The following is a 21,943-nucleotide window of genomic DNA, read 5'->3' on the forward strand; positions in this document are numbered from 1 at the left end:
CTGGCAGGCACAGGGGCGGTCAGGCACACTGGCAGGCACAGGGGCGGTCGGGCACAGGGGTGGTCAGGCACACTGGCAGGCACAGGGGCGGTCAGGCACACTGGCAGGCACAGGGGTGGTCAGGCACAGGGGCGGTCGGGCACAGGGGCGGTCGTGCACAGGGGCGGTCGGGCACAGGGGCGGTCGGGCACAGGGGTGGTCGTGCACACTGGCAGGCACAGGGGCGGTCAGGCACAGGGGCGGTCGGGCACAGGGGCGGTCGGGCACAGGGGTGGTCAGGCACACTGGCAGGCACAGGGGCGGTCAGGCACACTGGCAGGCACAGGGGTGGTCAGGCACAGGGGCGGTCGGGCACAGGGGCGGTCAGGCACACAGTAACATATCTTCACCCCTGACAACCTCCGATACAAGCCGCAGGACTTCACATCAGGGCGTGTTCACACGCTGCAGTTTTTAGACATTTTTTGCTTTATAAAGGTTAATCACATAAAATAAACGTGTTTAACCTAAAAAATTAAGAGAATCCACCGAAAACCGCATCCAAACCGCACCATGTCATTAAATGCTAAGGGTAAATTCACTGGTAGCGGTTGAGGTGAAAGCAGACCTGCGGTAATATCGCCACATCAGCATAAACACTGCGGTACCGCAGCAAATGTGTGAACACTTAGCCGCCACGTCTGTGTTCTGTGTGATTTCCCACCGGCATCGCAGGGGTTAGGGCGTCACGTGACCGGCAGACAATAGGCCGCCATTAGCGCGGGAAACAGATCAGAGGTTAGAGGTCATCGGAAGCCGGAGGGCGTGTCCTGTGACGTGGGGGCGGGGCTCCGGAGCAGGCGGTATAAGAGCGGCTCCCGGCGCGGGGGATACGATCTGCCATCTTCTCCTCACTCCTACTACGCGGGTTACAGGCACCGGCCGCGGCACCATGACCGAAGAGACCGCAGCGGTACCGGCCGAGCCAGAGCAGTGAGTGCGGGTGTGGATGCCGGGTGTGCGGGGGCACATGGCGGGCGGAGGCTGACAGCGGTCGCCGGGCTCTCGGTTACGGCGATGTCTGGGCCCCTCCTCGGTCCGCTCCGCCGGTCCCGGGGTCTGTGCGGCTCTCACCGGCTCCCAACGGGCCACATAGTGAGGGGGCGGGGCCCGAGGCTTTCCTGGCAACAGAGGCGACTGCTCCGCTTCCTATTGGCTGCTGCAGACAGGCCCGCCGACAGCTCGTCTCCTGATTGGCTGCTGGGCTCTGGGCGCGCTGAGCTTTGTGTGCCCAGGTGATAGCGGAAGGTTGGCGCCAAATGTACCTCATAGTATTGGGGGAGACCCTGGTGCCTCATAGCTGTACCTCATAGTATTGGGGGAGACCCTGGTGCCTCATAGCTGCACCTCATAGTATTGGGGGGAGACCCTGGTGCCTCATAGCTGTACCTCATAGTATTGGGGGAGACCCTGGTGCCTCATAGCTGTGCCTCATAGTATTGGGGGAGACCCTGGTGCCTCATAGCTGTGCCTCATAGTATTGGGGGAGACCCTGGTGCCTCATAGCTGTGCCTCATAGTATTGGGGGAGACCCTGGTGCCTCATAGCTGTGCCTCATAGTATTGGGGGAGACCCTGGTGCCTCATAGCTGTGCCTCATAGTATTGGGGGAGACCCTGGTGCCTCATAGCTGCGCCTCATAGTATTGGGGGGAGACCCTGGTGCCTCATAGCTGTACCTCATAGTATTGGGGGAGACCCTGGTGCCTCATAGTATTGGGGGAGACCCTGGTGCCTCATAGCTGTACCTCATAGTATTGGGGGGAGACCCTGGTGCCTCATAGCTGTGCCTCATAGTATTGGGGGAGACCCTGGTGCCTCATAGCTGCACCTCATAGTATTGGGGGAGACCCTGGTGCCTCATAGCTGTACCTCATAGTATTGGGGGAGACCCTGGTGCCTCATAGTATTGGGGGAGACCCTGGCGCCTCGTAGCTGTACCTCATAGTATTGGGGGAGACCCTGGTGCCTCGTAGCTGTACCTCATAGTATTGGGGGGAGACCCTGGTGCCTCATAGCTGTGCCTCATAGTATTGGGGGAGACCCTGGTGCCTCATAGCTGTGCCTCATAGTATTGGGGGAGACCCTGGTGCCTCATAGTATTGGGGGAGACCCTGGCGCCTCGTAGCTGTACCTCATAGTATTGGGGGAGACCCTGGTGCCTCATAGCTGTACCTCATAGTATTGGGGGGAGACCCTGGTGCCTCATAGCTGTGCCTCATAGTATTGGGGGAGACCCTGGTGCCTCATAGTATTGGGGGAGACCCTGGTGCCTCGTAGCTGCACCTCATAGTATTGGGGGGAGACCCTGGTGCCTCATAGTATTGGGGGGAGACCCTGGTGCCTCATAGCTGTACCTCATAGTATTGGGGGGAGACCCTGGTGCCTCATAGCTGTACCTCATAGTATTGGGGGAGACCCTGGTACCTCATAGTATTGGGGGGAGACCCTGGTACCTCATAGCTGCACCTCATAGTATTGGGGGGAGACCCTGGTGCCTCATAGCTGTACCTCATAGTATTGGGGGGAGACCCTGGCGCCTCATAGCTGTACCTCATAGTATTGGGGGGAGACCCTGGTGCCTCATAGCTGTACCTCATAGTATTGGGGGGAGACCCTGGTGCCTCATAGCTGTACCTCATAGTATTGGGGGGAGACCCTGGTGCCTCATAGCTGTACCTCATAGTATTGGGGGGAGACCCTGGTGCCTCGTAGCTGTACCTCATAGTATTGGGGGGAGACCCTGGTGCCTCGTAGCTGTACCTCATAGTATTGGGGGGAGACCCTGGCGCCTCGTAGCTGTACCTCATAGTATTGGGGGAGACCCTGGTGCCTCATAGCTGCACCTCATAGTATTGGGGGGAGACCCTGGTGCCTCATAGCTGTACCTCATAGTATTGGGGGAGACCCTGGTGCCTCATAGCTGTACCTCATAGTATTGGGGGGAGACCCTGGTGCCTCATAGCTGTACCTCATAGTATTGGGGGGAGACCCTGGTGCCTCATAGCTGTACCTCATAGTATTGGGGGAGACCCTGGTGCCTCATAGCTGTGCCTCATAGTATTGGGGGAGACCCTGGTGCCTCATAGCTGTGCCTCATAGTATTGGGGGAGACCCTGGTGCCTCATAGCTGTACCTCATAGTATTGGGGGAGACCCTGGTGCCTCATAGTATTGGGGGAGACCCTGGTGCCTCGTAGCTGCACCTCATAGTATTGGGGGGAGACCCTGGTGCCTCATAGTATTGGGGGGAGACCCTGGTGCCTCATAGCTGTACCTCATAGTATTGGGGGAGACCCTGGTACCTCATAGTATTGGGGGGAGACCCTGGTGCCTCATAGCTGTACCTCATAGTATTGGGGGGAGACCCTGGTGCCTCATAGCTGTACCTCATAGTATTGGGGGGAGACCCTGGTGCCTCATAGCTGCACCTCATAGTATTGGGGGGAGACCCTGGTGCCTCATAGCTGTGCCTCATAGTATTGGGGGGAGACCCTGGTGCCTCATAGCTGTACCTCATAGTATTGGGGGAGACCCTGGTGCCTCATAGCTGTGCCTCATAGTATTGGGGGGAGACCCTGGTGCCTCATAGCTGTACCTCATAGTATTGGGGGAGACCCTGGTGCCTCATAGCTGTGCCTCATAGTATTGGGGGGAGACCCTGGTGCCTCATAGCTGTACCTCATAGTATTGGGGGAGACCCTGGTGCCTCATAGTATTGGGGGAGACCCTGGTGCCTCATAGCTGTACCTCATAGTATTGGGGGGAGACCCTGGTGCCTCATAGCTGTGCCTCATAGTATTGGGGGAGACCCTGGTGCCTCATAGCTGCACCTCATAGTATTGGGGGAGACCCTGGTGCCTCATAGCTGTACCTCATAGTATTGGGGGAGACCCTGGTGCCTCATAGTATTGGGGGAGACCCTGGCGCCTCGTAGCTGTACCTCATAGTATTGAGGGAGACCCTGGTGCCTCATAGCTGTACCTCATAGTATTGGGGGGAGACCCTGGTGCCTCATAGCTGTGCCTCATAGTATTGGGGGAGACCCTGGTGCCTCATAGCTGTGCCTCATAGTATTGGGGGAGACCCTGGTGCCTCATAGTATTGGGGGAGACCCTGGCGCCTCGTAGCTGTACCTCATAGTATTGGGGGAGACCCTGGTGCCTCATAGCTGTACCTCATAGTATTGGGGGGAGACCCTGGTGCCTCATAGCTGTGCCTCATAGTATTGGGGGAGACCCTGGTGCCTCATAGCTGTACCTCATAGTATTGGGGGGAGACCCTGGTGCCTCATAGCTGTACCTCATAGTATTGGGGGAGACCCTGGTACCTCATAGTATTGGGGGGAGACCCTGGTGCCTCATAGCTGCACCTCATAGTATTGGGGGGAGACCCTGGTGCCTCATAGCTGTACCTCATAGTATTGGGGGGAGACCCTGGCGCCTCATAGCTGTACCTCATAGTATTGGGGGGAGACCCTGGTGCCTCATAGCTGTACCTCATAGTATTGGGGGGAGACCCTGGTGCCTCATAGCTGTACCTCATAGTATTGGGGGGAGACCCTGGTGCCTCATAGCTGTACCTCATAGTATTGGGGGGAGACCCTGGTGCCTCATAGCTGTACCTCATAGTATTGGGGGGAGACCCTGGTGCCTCGTAGCTGTACCTCATAGTATTGGGGGGAGACCCTGGCGCCTCGTAGCTGTACCTCATAGTATTGGGGGGAGACCCTGGCGCCTCGTAGCTGTACCTCATAGTATTGGGGGAGACCCTGGTGCCTCGTAGCTGCACCTCATAGTATTGGGGGGAGACCCTGGTGCCTCATAGCTGTACCTCATAGTATTGGGGGGAGACCCTGGTGCCTCATAGCTGCACCTCATAGTATTGGGGGAGACCCTGGTGCCTCATAGCTGTGCCTCATAGTATTGGGGGAGACCCTGGTGCCTCATAGCTGTGCCTCATAGTATTGGGGGAGACCCTGGTGCCTCATAGCTGTACCTCATAGTATTGGGGGAGACCCTGGTGCCTCATAGCTGTGCCTCATAGTATTGGGGGAGACCCTGGTGCCTCATAGCTGTACCTCATAGTATTGGGGGAGACCCTGGTGCCTCATAGCTGTACCTCATAGTATTGGGGGAGACCCTGGTGCCTCGTAGCTGCACCTCATAGTATTGGGGGGAGACCCTGGTGCCTCATAGCTGCACCTCATAGTATTGGGGGAGACCCTGGTGCCTCATAGCTGCACCTCATAGTATTGGGGGAGACCCTGGTGCCTCATAGCTGCGCCTCATAGTATTGGGGGGAGACCCTGGTACCTCATAGCTGCACCTCATAGTATTGGGGGGAGACCCTGGTGCCTCATAGCTGCACCTCATAGTATTGGGGGAGACCCTGGTACCTCATAGCTGTGCCTCATAGTATTGGGGGGAGACCCTGGTGCCTCATAGCTGTACCTCATAGTATTGGGGGGAGACCCTGGTGCCTCATAGCTGTACCTCATAGTATTGGGGGGAGACCCTGGTGCCTCATAGTATTGGGGGGAGACCCTGGTGCCTCATAGTATTGGGGGGAGACCCTGGTGCCTCATAGCTGTACCTCATAGTATTGGAGGGAGACGCTGTACCTCATAGTATTGGAGGGAGACCCTGGTGCCTCATAGTATTGGGGGGAGGGGGGGAAGCTGCAGTGCCTCATAGTGTAATCTGTAATCCTGATGTCTACTGGATAGTTGTGGTGTGAACAGAGCTCAAATCTCTCCCAACTGCCTTGGTGAGGTTGGTCTCTGTTCACCCTTTATCATAATACATTGAATTTCTATAGCGCCAACATATTCCGCAGCGCTGTACAATCTGTAGGGTTCAAATACAGACAGAAAGATACATAACAAAGAAATGGTCACTTCACACAATGGGACTGAGGGTCCTGCTCACAAGAGCTTACAACAGGGGTGCCCAATACGTCGATCACAATCTACTGGTAGATCACAAAGGACGTATGGGTCGATCGCGGGATGCAGGGATCCCCGGTGTCTGCTGCTTCACAGCGCAGGCTGAGAGTCATATACGGACACTGGCAGGCGGGCTGCCGCAGCCCCAGCCTGCCAGTGTCCGGAGATGATTCTCTGTCTGCACAACTATCTGATTGTCCGGGGTAGAGCATTCCAGAGAAGTGGTGCAGCTCGGGAGAAGTCTTGTATACGAGTGTGGGAGGTTCTGATAATAGAGGACGGAAGTGTTAGGTCATTGAGTGAGCGGAGAGCACGGGATGTGTGATCGAGATGATGGAGGAAATGTATGGGGGTGCGGCATTATGGAGAGCCTGAGGGGGAGAAATAAAGGGATTCTATCATTAGAATTTCCGTTAACTAAGAATATGTTAGAATAGCCTTAAAGGAATCCTATCATAAAACTCAAATTTTATGTCTGCCTACCACGTAGGAATAGCCTTGAGAGAGGCTATTCTTCTCCGCGCTGTGGTTTGGTATATAAGCTGGTTTTCGTTGGTATGCAAATGAGTTCCTTCGCAGCACTGGGGGCAGTCCCTGGCGCTCAAACCGCACTGGGGGGTCCCCAATGCTGAGAGAACTCTCCAGCGCCGCCTCACTCTTCTTCAGGAACTGCTCTTTGCATCTTCTTCCGGCGGTGGCTTCAAATTTCTAGCCCTCAGGCAAAGCCAACTGTGCATGCCCAACAGCCACAAGAAAATGGCCGCTTGCACAGTATTGTAAGCAGCCATTTTCTGGTGGCCTGTGGGCATGCGCAGTCGGCTTTGCCCGAGGCCTAGGAGTTTGGAGCCACCGCCAGAAGAAGACGCGAAGACCAGTTCCTGAAGAAGATGGAGGTGATGTTGGAGAGTTCTCTCTGGCTTTTTGAGCGCTGGGGCCCGCCCCCTGTGCTGTGAGAACTCATTTTTGTCCAAGAGTGACGCGGCTCCCTGCATCACTCTCGGTGTCAAAATCCGCCCTTCAGCTCCCTGTGTGAACGGGGCCTAGGAAAGGCTATTCTTACCTTTTTGACCCGTGCTGCTTCTTCCATATGTAAATGAGTTTTCTGACAGCATTGGAGGCATTCCCCTGCACTCAAACAGCACTGGGGACGTCCCCTGTGCTGTCCAAAAACGCTCTCCAGTGACAGTTCAATCTTTTCTGGACCTGAGGAAAATGGCCGACAGACATGCACAGTCGGCACTTCTGGATAAAGCCAGTAATGTGGAAGAAGAGGCGGTCTGGAGAAGACTGAGGTGTCATTGTAGAGCACAGGGGATGCCCTACACTGACAGTCACAAACTGTCATGGAGGAATTCCCATAGTGCATGCAATTGTGACAAACCCTCAGCAGTAGTCAGGGTAGGTGCTGGTTCAGTCACTGACAGCAAGCAGAGATCTAAGAGGCAAAAACTAGGTGAGGCTGTGGTCATGGGGTCTTATGTCCTATCTGATTTCTGCAGTGGTCAGGCTGGCGCTGGTCAGTGACATCACTAGAATGACATCAGCGTGGTCTTGTCGCTAGGATTACACTCCTAGTGGAGGCTGAAGGTCACTGGTCGCCCCTGGGCCTCACTGGTCGCGGTGACTCTGTGATCCTGCAGCCCTATGTTGTAGCTGTGCTTGCCCCTGTCCATGGTGCAGGTCCTGTGCTGTCCTCTAGGTGACGCTGCAGGTGTCATTCTCTAGGCCTGGTTCACTCTGCTGGTGATTCTAATGTTTCTTCTTATCTCTCAGGATGGAAGAAGTTTCTACACCTTCAACATCTGCTGAACAAGTGAACGGGTAAGACCCTCCCCCAACTTGCCGTCTGTGCCCACCCTGTATGCAGGGCAATGAGTGACCGGCTCTTGTTCCCTCCTTACAGGGATGATGTGGATGCTGAGGTGAAAAGGCTGATGGGAGTGGGCAGCCGAAACCTGGTCATGAAGGACGTCCGCTCCGCTGTCAACGCCTTCCAGGAAGCAAGCAGCCTGCTGTGAGTAATGGGTAAAGCTGGGGCTAAGCATGATGCTCAGAGCATGCTGCTGCTCCCTGTTATCTGCTCCCTTTCCTGGACTCAAAACGTGCTTCTACCAGGAGATCTACTTGCCTCAGAGCCCTGCTACATACACTATTTTTAGTAGGCTCCCCTCCCTATAGTTTTCAGGGTCTGCACCCCAGGTATGTCATCTAATGGCTTCTGTTCTGCAGGGGTAAGAAGTACGGGGAGACGTCTGACAAGTGTGCAGATGCCTTCTATTACTACGGCTTGGCCCTCCTGGAGCTTGCACGGTAAGAGCTGCCATCTGGTGTAACTAGTAGATCCTTGTTATAGGCCGCAGCCTTCAATCTCTGCTCCTGCGACATGGACACTCGCTCGGTCTCTGCACTGACTTCCCCTGTTCTTGTCTTTGTACAGAATGGAGAACAATGTCCTGGGTAATGCTCTGGAAGGAGTGCCAGAGGAGGAAGATGAGGAAAGTGATGACAAGGAGGACCCCAATATCCCCAGTGCCTCCAACCTTGATGGTACGTGCACCCACCAATAACACAACTGTATTTAGCTATTGCCTGGAGCTCAGTCACCCAATGTCTGGTACTGCTTCGGGGAACCTCTGTCCTGGTCAAAGCTGCCATACCTGGTGTCTGTAGAGGGAACATTGCCTTATTATAGAATAGTCCACCATTGTACAGTATTGTAGAGTCTCAGTAGTGCTTTCTATCAGCAAGCTGAGGTGACAGGACCACTCCATTACTGTAAGCAGATTTATAGTGAGTACCATCAGGCAGCCGTGAGTGGCTGCAGCACGGAGTGCTACTAGGCTGTGCTGCGATCTAGAACCTGAATATGCAAAGTCTATATAGTAGCCATCAGTTCTGCAGTATCTTGCCTCCACACTGTACCCCCCTCCCTCCTCATTTGATTGTTGGTTCAGCTATGCTGCCAGTCGTGGGTGACTCTAGGATCTACCTTTTCTGTATGGCCCTCGGGATTCAAATTGCCCATATATTAGAAGGCATTGACTAGTGTGGGGTTACTACACTCAGCACTGCTGTCCTGCATGGTGAGGCTGAGCTGGTTGTAGTTGTACAGTGTAATACGACTGCATGCAATGTGCTGAGATCTGACTGTCTCATGACATCACCACTTACAAGATGTCACATGCTATGGCTGTCTCTAAAACAGAGGGATTTTTCTCAAACCTTTAGAGAAAGAAAGGGAGGAGTTAAGAGAGCAGGTATATGACGCCATGGCGGAGAAGGAGGAGAAATCTGACAAGAACGGTCAAGACTCTGAAGAGCCAAAAGATGAGGAGATGGAGTGTGAGACATCCTCTGAAGTTCTGGAGGCCAAAGATAAGCCTGAAGATGCTGAGATAAAGGACATCTCCAAAGAAAAGGCTGAAGCAGAGACTCCCTCAGAAGCTGCAGATGAAGAGATGAGCACAACAGAAGCTACAGAGAAGAGCAAGACCGAGGAAGCTACAGAGAAGAGCAAGACTGAAGGAGAGGCTGACTCCATGCAAGGACCTGATGAGAACAAACCTGAAGGAAACGAGGCCCCTGACACTAAAACTGAGGACAAGCTCAAGGATGAGTCCTCTGAAGCGAAACCTGAGGATGAAACTGTGGCTAAACCTGACAAGCCCAAGGATGAGGCCTCTGAAGCTAAACCTGAGGACCATCCCAAGACTGAGGCCTCTGAAGCTAAACCTGAGGACCATCCCAAGACTGAGGCCTCTGAAGCTAAACCTGAGGACCATCCCAAGACTGAGGCCTCTGAAGCTAAATCTGAGGAGAAGCCCAAGGATGAGGCCTCTGAAGCTAAACCTGAGGACCATCCCAAGACTGAGGCCTCTGAAGCTAAACCTGAGGACCATCCCAAGACTGAGGCCTCTGAAGCTAAATCTGAGGACAAGCCCAAGGATGAGGCCTCTGAAGTTAAATCTGAGGACAAGCCCAAGGATGAGGCCTCTGAAGTTAAATCTGAGGACAAGCCCAAGGATGGGGCCTCTGAAGCTAAACCTGAGGATAAGCCGAAGAATGAGGCCTCTGAAGCAGCAGCTAAATCTGAGGACCATCTCAAGGAAGAGGCCGCTGAAGCTAAATCTGAGAAGCCCAAGGATGAGGCCTCCGAAGCTAAATCTGAGGACCATCCCAAGGATGAAGCCTCTGAAGCTAAACCTGAGGACAAGCCCAAGAATGAGGCCTCTGAAGCAGCAGCTAAACCTGAGGATGAGCCTGAAGAAGCTGCAGATAAACAGAATAAACCTGAAGGAGCTGAGGGCTCTGAAGCTGCACCAAAAACTGAGGAAACTGCTGCTGAAGAGATGGAAGACAAAACTGAAGGTGAAGAGGAGGCAGAGCCAATGGAAGGGGAAGAAGGTAACACGGGGTGTTGTAGATTGGGTCAAGTTCTAAAACGATGCACCTGTCTAGTGACCTGGCAGCGAAGGTCTGGAGTGTTCCTGCACCTGAGTCTGAGATACCGGTCTCTACCAGTCTGGTGGTGGTGGCACTATGGTTCTGTCCACACTGCATGCACAAAGATTCCCTCCAGCCCTCACTCAGAGGCTGACACTTACCTTGTTTCTTTATTGCAGAGGAAGGAGAAGACTCTGACAATGAAGAGTCAGAAGAGAAGGTAAATGTGACTGCTGCTAAAGCCTCATACTACAGTTCTGTCCTGCTTGGATTGTTAGAGAGTAGTCTGTAACCATGGAGACATATGGGTCTGCATGCATACTGTGTACACATCTGCTGGCCTGTCTTATAGTGGGGTCTGCCTGTGTTTGCTATTAACCTGTGGCTTTCATTTCAGGAAACTGAGGAGGATGAAGTTGGCAACCTGCAGCTGGCCTGGGAGATGCTGGACCTGTGCAAAGTCATATATCAGAGGTAAGTAACCTTCCAACATGGTGGTGTGAGTTGCCTGACTTCCTTAAGACCGTATCTGCATAATAATCTATGGCCATCTAGTCTTGGCCTGGGGTCTCGCCTCTCTTGTGGGCTTGCACTTTGCTAATGCCTGGAGTGATTGGGAACTGTTGTAGTCAGGGCCTAAATCACCCTGGAATCTTCTCCACAGGCAGCAGGACAAGGCGGCGCAGCTGAAGGCGGCGCAGGCTCATCTGAAGCTGGGCGAGGTCAGCGTCGAGTCAGGTAAGTGATCTCCTCCGAGCTCTGCAGGGGGCAGATCCTCCTTATTACAAGCCTCGGCAGTGACCAATGTATTACTGTCTTCCAGAGAACTACTCGCAGGCCGTAGAAGACTTCCTTGCATGTCTGACCATCCAGAAGGAGCATCTAGAGGAACATGACCGACTACTAGCAGAGACTCACTACCAGCTGGGCCTGGCCTATCAGTACAGCAGCAGACACGACGATGCCATCTCTCACTTCACACAGTCCATACATGTGATAGAGAAGAGACTGGGTGAGTGTCTTGGGGTGAATGAGACGCCCTGATGTTCGGTGAAGCGGACTGTCCCTGTAAATAATGGCACAGCCGTCTGACTTGTTCCTCTTGTCCTCAGCTGTCCTCAAAGAACAGCTAGAGAAGGCTGTGGAGGAGTCTAAAGAGGAGACGCAGAAGGAGATGGCGGAACTGCAGGGCTTACTGCCCGATATCAGGGAGAAGATTGAAGACTCCAAAGAAGCACATAAAACGGCAGAAGACACAGACAAAGCGCTCAAAGAGACTCTGGTTAGTGTTCCTGCTGCTGCCACTAGGGGTGATGATGGGACTGAGGCTGCAGCAGTGTAATGGCAGAGGGTTTATGGAGAAAGCTGTCCTGCTCCCTATTGGCCTGTGAACCTCGCCTGCTGGCTCTCACTATCTCTGTGGCTCCTCTGACTTGCCCTTTCTATACGTGTACCTATATTACCTGCTTGTAGACTCTATAGGGCGGTCTGCACATTAATAATAGGTCACATCTTCACTTGCATTTTATCTAAATTCCTTTCAATGTTTAATAGGTTGGCACGTCGTCGGGTTTTCCCAAAGAGAATGGAGGCACCTCTACACCTGCTGTAAGTAACACCTATGGAATCTATAGGGTGGTATCAGGCCAAGGCCATGTGACTGAGCCTCTGTCTCTACAGGCTGCAGCAGAACACAGCACAGACTGCACCGTCCCAGTAACTAACTGCATCTCTGACATCACTCATCTAGTACGGAAGAAGGTAAAGCCATGTCACGTACGTCTATAGGGGTAGGTGACACGGGGGGGCACTCGGTGCTGTGTCCAGGCTAACCACACTCTATTCTCCAGAGGAAAACTGAGGAGAGTCCAATTAAAGACGCCAAGAAATCAAAGTCTGAACCTGTGGAGAATGGGTCTGGGAACGGTGATGCTGTGGTGCCCACCAGTAAGGCGGTGGAGAATGAGGTGGGTGCAGCGCTGCCCTGTGACCTCTGACCCCAGGGTGATTGTAGTGCTATATAGTAACAGGCCTTATCTTCCTTCTACAGGAAGAGAATCAGACTCCCATGGAGACAGCGGCAGTGGAGAGCACTGCGTGACCCTTCCTCATATCGGACTGTGTATATATTTTTCCACTTTTTGGTTTTGAGCATCTTTTTGTAAAACAAAATAAAGAATAAAAAAAAAATTCTTTTAGCCAATTGTATCACTGCAGGCTACTCCACCTGTATTGTGCAGTCCTAAGGGTCCTGACTGCAGGATGTGAGGCTGGGGGTCAAATCTGTGCCAATCCCCAGCACAGGCTGACCGGCCCCTGGTGTGTGCTCACACTCTGCTGCTCCTTGGGCTGGCTGTAAATCTGCCCATAGTCTCCTAGTATATACGGTGCTGGGTAACCTACAGCCGGAGCACACAACAAACACTATAGGTGGAGTCCGCACAATGCTTTAATATCTGGTCACAACATTACTGGCACCACGTACATCAGTAGGAAGATGGAAGGGATTGACATCTACTGATCAAACTCTTTACCTCCTTCCCCTGCAAAACTGACTCACACTCTGGAGTCTCTGCTGAATTATCCTCAAAGTGACAAGACTGCAGCTCAGCACTGTGTGACCATAGTCTAAGGATAAGAGAAGCAGAGGCCGACCTAATGCTGAAGGATGAAGCACAAATATAAACGCCAACGTGCCACGTTCCATCCCCCTCCCCAATTTCCCTGCTCAATGCAGTGTGTCCCCCCCCCCCCCCAAAAAAAAAAAAAAAAGTCTTGTCCGAAATGTAGAATCGCTGTCTTAAGGCCTCACTAGCGTCACCTGATAAAACTGACTGGAGGGAAGTGACTCTCTAGGTACTAGAGGTACAAAGGCCTAAAATCCTCCATGTAGTGAATGAGGGGCAGTGTCTGACGGCTGCTGGTCAGGGGTCACTGGGGTGGACGTCCTCTCCTGGGGTCTGCTGTGGCCACATCTGATCTGTGGTGGATTGTGGGTGAGACGACATCAGATACTGGAAAGAGAAAGCAAGATGGTGACTGATGGGAGGTGCAGTGCTGTCTGCCTCAGAGTATCCCACATGCTAGAACTGGATACAGCAGACAGTACCCCCCCACCTGATAGGATTAGATACAGCAGACCATACCCCCCACCTGCTAGGATTAGATACAGCAGACAGTACCCCCCCACCTGCTAGAACTGGATACAGCAGACAGTCCCTCACCTGATAGGATTAGATAAAGCAGACAGTACCCCCACCTGCTAGGATTAGATACAGCAGACAGTACCCCCCCCTCCCACCTGCTAGGATTAGATACAGCAGACAGTACCCCCCCTCCCACCTGCTAGGATTAGATACAGCAGACAGTACCCCCACCTGCTAGGATTAGATACAGCAGACAGTACCCCCCCCAACCTGCTAGGATTAGATACAGCAGACAGTACCCCCCCTCCCACCTGCTAGGATTAGATACAGCAGACAGTCCCCCACCTGATAGGATTAGATACAGCAGTTCATTATAAGATACCTTCTTGTCCTGCTCATTTTACCTTTCTGTACCAGTTCACTAGGAGCTTCTTGAAGTCTTCTGCTTGCTGTGTGCCAGGTACCAGCTCTGCTAGGCTCCTCCCACTTGGCTGTGCAGTGTAAGAGGCGATGGCATCCTCCGGTAAGTACATCAGGTTTACCTCCTGTAGGGGGCGCACAGGTCAGATGGCTGTTGCTGCCTCCATGGGTCACTCTGCTGTATACTCACCTGCGGACTGTAGGTTGTCACCTCCTCCTGGCGCCGTCCATCTGCGATCCGCAGTGTGACAGAAGCCGCCTCTAACCGCACAATCTATGGCAGGAAACATATGGCTGAGTGTACAGATAATCCGGAACGCAGGAATAATCGTCACTGGCTTAACAGGAAATGTAGCGGAGGTAAGAGTGGACAGCGCCACCTACTGGAGGGGGCAATTACTTATCTGATGTGCCATCCCATTGGCCCTTCTGACTCCTTGGTACCTGCACCCTCAGCCTGAGGAAGTTTTCTTACCGTTTTCTTCAGTTCAAGTTCGTGTAATCTTTTCCAGCAGTTTCCGGACCGCAGGGAACGCAACGCAGTCTATAGAAATAGATGTCACAAATCAGAGACTGCTTTATATAGGTCACATCAACATTGGTGCAATTAGACATGGCGCCCTCTGCTGTGGGGTTCTGGTCAGGTCACCATATACAACATGATGTGGGGATTACCTGGCTGGGGGCTCCCTGGTACAGGGGCAGCTGGAAGACCCCCAGGTTACAGTAACCTTTATAGAAGACCCCCAACGCTGTCCATGCCTGTGACCCCGATCTGAACACTGGTGTGTGGGATGACTGGCCGGGCCAGGTCTGATTGGAATCTGCGCCGCTCGCCTCTGGTTCTTGTGTCACAATCTCATGTAGGTGGATGATGAGGGTCAGATACTTCTGGAATATTCTACGGGTGAAGGTCTGAGGGAATAGAGGAAAGATTGCTGTGAGCGGAGATCAGAACGGACGGGGTCAGATGTGCAGGATGCTGGGAAAGAAGGATAATGACAATTGTGCAGGATATTGGGACATTTGCTCTTTCCTCCCCTTTGACGGACCTTGAATCCATCCCGCCATGCCGGACAGCGGAGATCACTGTTCATATCGATGTCGTGGACGCTTGTGGCGCGGTCGTATTTCATCCATGGCTGCCCATAATAATAGGCTGCTGGGGGATTGAAGCAAATATGAGCGAAGGTGAAACCTGACCAAGGCAAATTCTGGGCCATGTCCACTGAGACCTGCAGTAATAGGAAAGGGTTAATGTTATGTTGTGGCCAATAATACACAAGTCCTAACTTAAGCTGCAAGAGATTCTGTAGTTTAGTACGGATGGATCACCTTAATGCCTGATGTGACCAGATATGGGGAGACGCAGCAGAGCTGGAAGGATTGGGGGGTGGCCGTCATCTTCTCAGTAAATGTCTTATTAACCCAATCAGAGAGAAACTCGTCCGTCATCAGACCCCTGGAAGAGCTGCCCGCAAGCCGAGAAATCACCTCCCTGACCCGGACCAGTGACCTGCACAATATACAGGACAGAGGTAGGAGCCTTATATAAAATACATCACTGTCCTCAGTTACATCCTGTGTATACTCCAGAGCTGCGCTCACTATTCTGCTGGTGCAGTCACTGTGTACATACATTACATTACTTATCCTGCATTATACTCCAGAGCTGCGCTCACTATTCTGCTGGTACAGTCACTGTGTACATACATTACATTACTTATCCTGCATTATACTCCAGAGCTGCGCTCACTATTCTGCTGGTGCAGTCACTGTGTACATACATTACATTACTTATCCTGCATTATACTCCAGAGCTGCGCTCACTATTCTGCTGGTGCAGTCACTGTGTACATACATTACATTACTTATCCTGCATTATACTCCAGAGCTGCGCTCACTATTCTGCTGGTGCAGTCACTGTGCACATACATTACATTACTTATTCTGTATTATACTCCAGAGCTGCGCTCACTATTCTGCTGGTGCAGTCACTGTGTACATACATTACTTATCCTGTATTATACCCCAGAGCTGCGCTCACTATTCTGCTGGTGCAGTCAATGTGTACATACATTACTTATCCTGTATTATACTCCAGAGCTGCGCTCACTATTCTGCTGGTGCAGTCACTGTGTACATACATTACATTACTTATCCTGTATTATACTCCAGAGCTGCGCTCACTATTCTGCTGGTACAGTCACTGTGTACATACATTACATTACTTATCCTGTATTATACTCCAGAGCTGCGCTCACTATTCTGCTGGTGCAGTCACTGTGTACATACATTACATTACTTATCCTGTATTATACTCCAGAGCTGCGCTCACTATTCTGCTGGTGCAGTCACTGTGTACATACATTACATTACTTATCCTGTATTATACTCCGGAGCTGCGCTCACTATTCTGCTGGTGCAGTCACTGTGTACATACATTACATTACTTCTCCTGTATTATACCCCAGAGCTGCGCTCACTATTCTGCTGGTACAGTCACTGTGTACATACATTACATTACTTATCCTGTATTATACTCCGGAGCTGCGCTCACTATTCTGCTGGTACAGTCACTGTGTACATACATTACATTACTTATCCTGTATTATACTCCGGAGCTGCGCTCACTATTCTGCTGGTACAGTCACTGTGTACATACATTACATTACTTATCCTGTATTATACTCCAGAGCTGCGCTCACTATTCTGCTGGTACAGTCACTGTGTACATACATTACATTACTTATCCTGTATTATACTCCAGAGCTGCGCTCACTATTCTGCTGGTACAGTCACTGTGTACATACATTACATTACTTATCCTGTATTATACTCCGGAGCTGCACTCACTATTCTGTTAGTACAGAGTTATACAGGACCACTGTATGACTGTAATGATATAGGAGCACCGTACGGTGGTAATTATAATTACTGCCATACAGTGCTTCCATATAATTACCGCCGTAGGTTGCTACTACTATATAAACACGCCATTTGATGCTCCTATATATATTACTGCCATACCGTGCTCCTATATGTCAGTTTTTGCTAGCTCAGGATTATACTGCCCCCTTGTGTATAGCTGGCTCTTATCAGTGGCCTCTGGCAGACTTCAGCTCTTACCTGTTCCCCATTGCTCTGTACAGTTGAGTCTCCCCTGGGGTTGGCTGAGCGTTGCTGGAGTAATAGACTCCCTGTGAGTATTCAGGACGCCCCCTGGTGGCAGTTCCAGACTTTGTGATACGGAGTAATAATGTTGCACAGGGTACAATCCTGCAGGGACACAGGAGGGAAGGTCTGAATTATCTGTAAGATCTGCAGCCAGCGAAGTGTCCGAAAGCTGCAAGACTGTCACATCTGTCTGTAAGATGTCTCCTCCATGATCGGTCATAAAGCTAAGAGCTTGTCCTGACCTAGTCCTGCTAACACAGCTGAAGGGCTGTTTTAGTGTCAGTATCCGCGGAGAGGCTGCATATGGACACAGGCGGTTTGGCAACTGTAGGACAGGGGAATACAATCTATTACTATCTGTTATCAGCCATGTCAGGAGAGGAGAGGCCGACTGTAGGACAGGAGAATACAATCTATTACTATCTGTTATCAGCCATGTCAGGAGAGGAGAGGCCGACTGTAGGACAGGAGAATACAATCTATTACTATCTGTTATCAGCCATGTCAGGAGAGGAGAGGCCGACTGTAGGACATGAGAATACAATCTATTACTATCTGTTATCAGCCACGTCAGGAGAGGCCGACTGTAGGACAGGGGAATACAATCTATTACTATCTGTTATCAGCCACGTCAGGAGAGGCCGACTGTAGGACAGGGGAATACAATCTATTACTATCTGTTATCAGCCATGTCAGGAGAGGAGAGGCCGACTGTAGGACAGGAGAATACAATCTATTACTATCTGTTATCAGCCATGTCAGAAGAGGAGAGGCCGACTGTAGGACAGGAGAATACAATCTATTACTATCTGTTATCAGCCATGTCAGGAGAGGAGAGGCCGACTGTAGGACAGGAGAATACAATCTATTACTATCTGTTATCAGCCATGTCAGGAGAGGAGAGGCCGACTGTAGGACAGGAGAATACAATCTATTACTATCTGTTATCAGCCATGTCAGGAGAGGAGAGGCCGACTGTAGGACAGGAGAATACAATCTATTACTATCTGTTATCAGCCATGTCAGGAGAGGAGAGGCCGACTGTAGGACAGGGGAATACAATCTATTACTATCTGTTATCAGCCACGTCAGGAGAGGCCGACTGTAGGACAGGGGAATACAATCTATTACTATCTGTTATCAGCCATGTCAGGAGAGGAGAGGCCGACTGTAGGACAGGAGAATACAATCTATTACTATCTGTTATCAGCCATGTCAGAAGAGGAGAGGCCGACTGTAGGACAGGAGAATACAATCTATTACTATCTGTTATCAGCCATGTCAGGAGAGGCCGACTGTAGGACAGGGGAATACAATCTATTACTATCTGTTATCAGCCATGTCAGGAGAGGAGAGGCCGACTGTAGGACAGGGGAATACAATCTATTACTATCTGTTATCAGCCATGTCAGGGGAGGAGAGGCCGACTGTAGGACAGGAGAATACAATCTATTACTATCTGTTATCATCCACGTCAGGAGAGGAGAGGCCGACTGTAGGACAGGGGAATACAATCTATTACTATCTGTTATCAGCCATGTCAGGAGAGGAGAGGCCGACTGTAGGACAGGAGAATACAATCTATTACTATCTGTTATCATCCACGTCAGGAGAGGAGAGGCCGACTGTAGGACAGGGGAATACAATCTATTACTATCTGTTATCATCCACGTCAGGAGAGGAGAGGCCGACTGTAGGACAGGGGAATACAATCTATTACTATCTGTTATCAGCCACGTCAGGAGAGGAGAGGCCGATTGTAGGACAGGGGAATACAATTTATTTTTTTCTGTGAACTCATCAGCCATTTAAGACTGTGCTTAGACTGGCTCTGATTTTAGATGAGTGACCCCTCTGCCCTCCTCTTACTATGTAATATCAGGTATTGCAGTCTCTGTATTACTTGTATACTGACTATTACTCCCATCATTCTCACCGTCCTGATGAGGTCAGTGACTCCACAGTGAGGGCCTGGTCACTGGGTGGGGGGCTGTAGTAGATCCGGATCTGATGGGCTCCTTTATTTAGTGAGACCTGTAGAGGATTAGGAGATGTGAGTGGTTCTCAGGGCGGCCCCATCCACAAGGCTGCAGGAGATCTCACCTCAATGTCTCTAGAATCAGATTTTGGCGCCATTTGGGTTCCAGACTGTACAAAAAGATTGATCGCCGCCCATCCGATCAGCGCCAGATCCCTCGTGAACCGATCGATGGTATAAACCTGACAAACAGGAGGGGGAGGGGATATCACATGTCCTCCTTCCATAGAGAATGTCGCCCTAAAATTAATCCCGCTGTTAACCCTTTGCGTGTTACCTTTAGCAGCAGGGTCGCCGTCGGCGGGACATTCGGAGAATTGATCTCTATGGAGTAATTGTAGGATGGTTGGAAAATGTCACTGTCTAAATCGATCCCACTGCAGATATCTGGCCCGATCCTGCGGAGAACGGCACCAAGTAACGAGCGGGTACGAATCTGCCCTATGATCCTTCGAGGGGAGGTTCAGGTCCCAGTGAGGGGCTCGACCTTTGGGGCTTATTCTGTTTCAGGGTGATCCCACACAATCCCAACCCCACTTACTGGTCATAGTTCCTGTCAAATATCCTCCCAGTGACCCGCGTGACCGTCACCGCATCGGGCAGGAATCGCGCGCCATCTATGAAGAGCTTGATGATGTCACCAGAGCGGTAGGACTCCACAGGTGGCGCCCTCCGGGAATGAGGAATGTACACGCCCTATAGAAGAGACAGTATATAAGACTATCGTATATACAGGCTGGGGCTAGAGGGCCATGAACGGTCTCACCTCCGGGAGCCCGCGGTCGCCATCGCTGTCTGTAACTGCAGACTCCGCAGGAAAAGGGGAATCTGGTCGGGTTGTGCTGTAGATATAAAGCCGCAACATGGCGCCACCGTATGGCTCAAATCTTTCCCCATAGCTGCCCGGCTTCTGAGCAGGAAGAAGAGATGATGAGACGATTGTGAGAGCTGGAGCGCTACCCTATACAGCGGCCTCGTACAACACTGCAGTAATGTGGATGTCTGGGTGAGGGTTATAGTCAGTGACTCCAGCTCAGCTGCGCCGCCTATTGGTGGTGGTCTGAGGGAATCCCGCTGCACTATACGGCAGGAGATGTAGCGTCTCGGCGCAGCGCCCCCTGTCTGTGCGCCCACATTACAATTTACCCTGTAAGACTTACTATGGCAGAGAGCTCGAGCAGCAGCGGTGCCGGTCCGTGGTACAAGGGGAGGTCATGGAGTCCCGTGTTCCACTCAATATGGCGGCCTCCAGGATTGTGAGAACCTGAGGATGAGGAGAAGCGAGTGACCAGGTCTCATGATGTATCTAATCCTATCATGTGAGATACTCCCCCCGTCACCTGCTCCTGTGTCCCATGGCTGTAGTCTGGTAAGTCTGACCACTGTCCAAGCTACGGCCCACTCTTCGCTGGCCAGAAGGGGCTGCACTCTCTTGCGGTACTGCCATGGAGCCCAGGCTGTGCTGCCGCCGGGCCAGTGGTAGAAGTGCAGCATCAGCAGGAGATCGTCCTCCGGTGTCACCTTGTGGAATACGGCCTGAAAGAGCAGAACAGCAGCGATGTGTCAGCTCCTGACCACTAGGGGCGCTGTCCTCTTGCCTCCGCGCTCCTGCATAAGGGCCATTTAGCACTGATGTATTATAGTCGTGGCAGCGGAGATTGGAGTAGCCGGAGTCTGGCCACCATGCTGCCGATCCTCACTGCCACTACTGTGATGCATCCGCACAAAAAGGACCAAAACCGGGACGTCACTTGTTCTCTCCGTCTGTCAGTAACACCAGGCCGCGACAACCATGGGATTAACCGAGGGTCCTTGTACTGTATAGGGACACTAGAGAAGAGAAAGGGGGGCATTATACTATATGGGGGCACTATATAGTGTGATAGTGTGAGGGCACTGAGGGGGGGCATTATACTATATGGGGGCACTATATAGTGTGAGGGCACTGAGGGGGGCATTATACTATATGGGGGCACTATATAGTGTGAGGGCACTGAGGGGGGCATTATACTATGTGGGGGCACTATATAGTGTGAGGCACTGAGAGGGCATTATACTATATGGGGGCACTATATACTGTGAGGGCACTGGGGAGGCATTATACTATATGGGGACACTATATAGTGTGAGGACACTGAGGGGGGGCATTATACTATACGGGGACACTATATAGTGTGAGGACACTGAGGGGGGGGGCATTATACTATATGGGGGCACTATATAGTGTAAGGGCACTGAGAGGGCATTATACTATATGGGGGCACTATATAGTGTGAGGACACTGAGGGGGGAGCATTATACTATATGGGGGTACTATATAGTGTGAGGGCACTGAGGGGGGCATTATACTATATGGGGGCACTATATAGTGTGAGGGCACTGAGGGGGGCATTATACCATATGGGGGCACTATATAGAGTGAGGGCACTGGGGGGGCATTATACTATATGGGGGCACTATATAGTGTGAGGGCACTGAGGGGGCATTATACTATATGGGGGCACTATATACTGTGAGGGCACTGAGGGGGCATTATACTATATGGGGGCACTATATAGTGTGAGGGCTTTGAGGGGGGCATTATACTATATGGGGGCACTATATAGTGTGAGGGCACTGAGGGGGGAGCATTATACTATATGGGGGCACTATATAGTGTGAGGGCACTGAGGGGGGCATTATACTATATGGGGGCACTATATACTGTGAGGGCACTGAGGGGGCATTATACTATAT

General features: G+C 51.8%; 2 protein-coding genes across 2 annotated transcripts; one reads left to right on the forward strand and one right to left on the reverse strand.

The window, feature by feature from the left end:
• The first annotated feature begins 800 nt into the window (after positions 1-800).
• On the forward strand, positions 801-12,609 carry NASP (nuclear autoantigenic sperm protein). The gene is made up of 15 exons (XM_075287192.1): positions 801-972; positions 7,757-7,804; positions 7,887-7,997; positions 8,213-8,293; positions 8,421-8,530; positions 9,212-10,387; positions 10,606-10,646; positions 10,824-10,900; positions 11,091-11,164; positions 11,250-11,438; positions 11,539-11,708; positions 11,981-12,034; positions 12,107-12,187; positions 12,277-12,393; positions 12,477-12,609. The coding sequence occupies exons 1-15, from the start codon at positions 932-934 to the stop codon at positions 12,525-12,527; spliced, it is 2,421 nt and encodes an 806-aa protein (XP_075143293.1). The 5' UTR covers positions 801-931; the 3' UTR covers positions 12,528-12,609.
• Positions 12,610-13,283: 674 nt separating this feature from the next.
• On the reverse strand, positions 13,284-17,252 carry LOC142218077 (uncharacterized). Its single transcript, XM_075286511.1, has 8 exons — positions 17,122-17,252; positions 15,328-15,508; positions 15,045-15,227; positions 14,668-14,907; positions 14,468-14,536; positions 14,183-14,266; positions 13,977-14,117; positions 13,284-13,440 (listed from the first exon to the last, which is right to left on the reverse strand). The coding sequence occupies exons 1-8, from the start codon at positions 17,130-17,132 to the stop codon at positions 13,351-13,353; spliced, it is 999 nt and encodes a 332-aa protein (XP_075142612.1). The 5' UTR covers positions 17,133-17,252; the 3' UTR covers positions 13,284-13,350.
• Positions 17,253-21,943: the final 4,691 nt, after the last annotated feature.

The sequence above is a fragment of the Leptodactylus fuscus genome, chromosome 9 (genome assembly GCF_031893055.1).
Source record: "Leptodactylus fuscus isolate aLepFus1 chromosome 9, aLepFus1.hap2, whole genome shotgun sequence".
NCBI classification, from domain to species: Eukaryota; Metazoa; Chordata; class Amphibia; order Anura; family Leptodactylidae; genus Leptodactylus; species Leptodactylus fuscus.

Excerpts from the sequence above, each read along its gene's own strand:
- NASP (XM_075287192.1), top strand. The coding sequence starts at position 932 with ATGACCGAAGAGACCGCAGCGGTACCGGCCGAGCCAGAGCA. Across the intron at positions 8,531-9,211 it reads CAGTGCCTCCAACCTTGATG|AGAAAGAAAGGGAGGAGTTA; the intron begins GTACGTGCACCC and ends TCAAACCTTTAG. Across the intron at positions 10,388-10,605 it reads GCCAATGGAAGGGGAAGAAG|AGGAAGGAGAAGACTCTGAC; the intron begins GTAACACGGGGT and ends TCTTTATTGCAG.
- LOC142218077 (XM_075286511.1), bottom strand. Across the intron at positions 15,228-15,327 it reads TGGTCACATCAGGCATTAAG|GTCTCAGTGGACATGGCCCA; the intron begins GTGATCCATCCG and ends CTATTACTGCAG. Across the intron at positions 14,908-15,044 it reads CATGGCGGGATGGATTCAAG|ACCTTCACCCGTAGAATATT; the intron begins GTCCGTCAAAGG and ends CTATTCCCTCAG.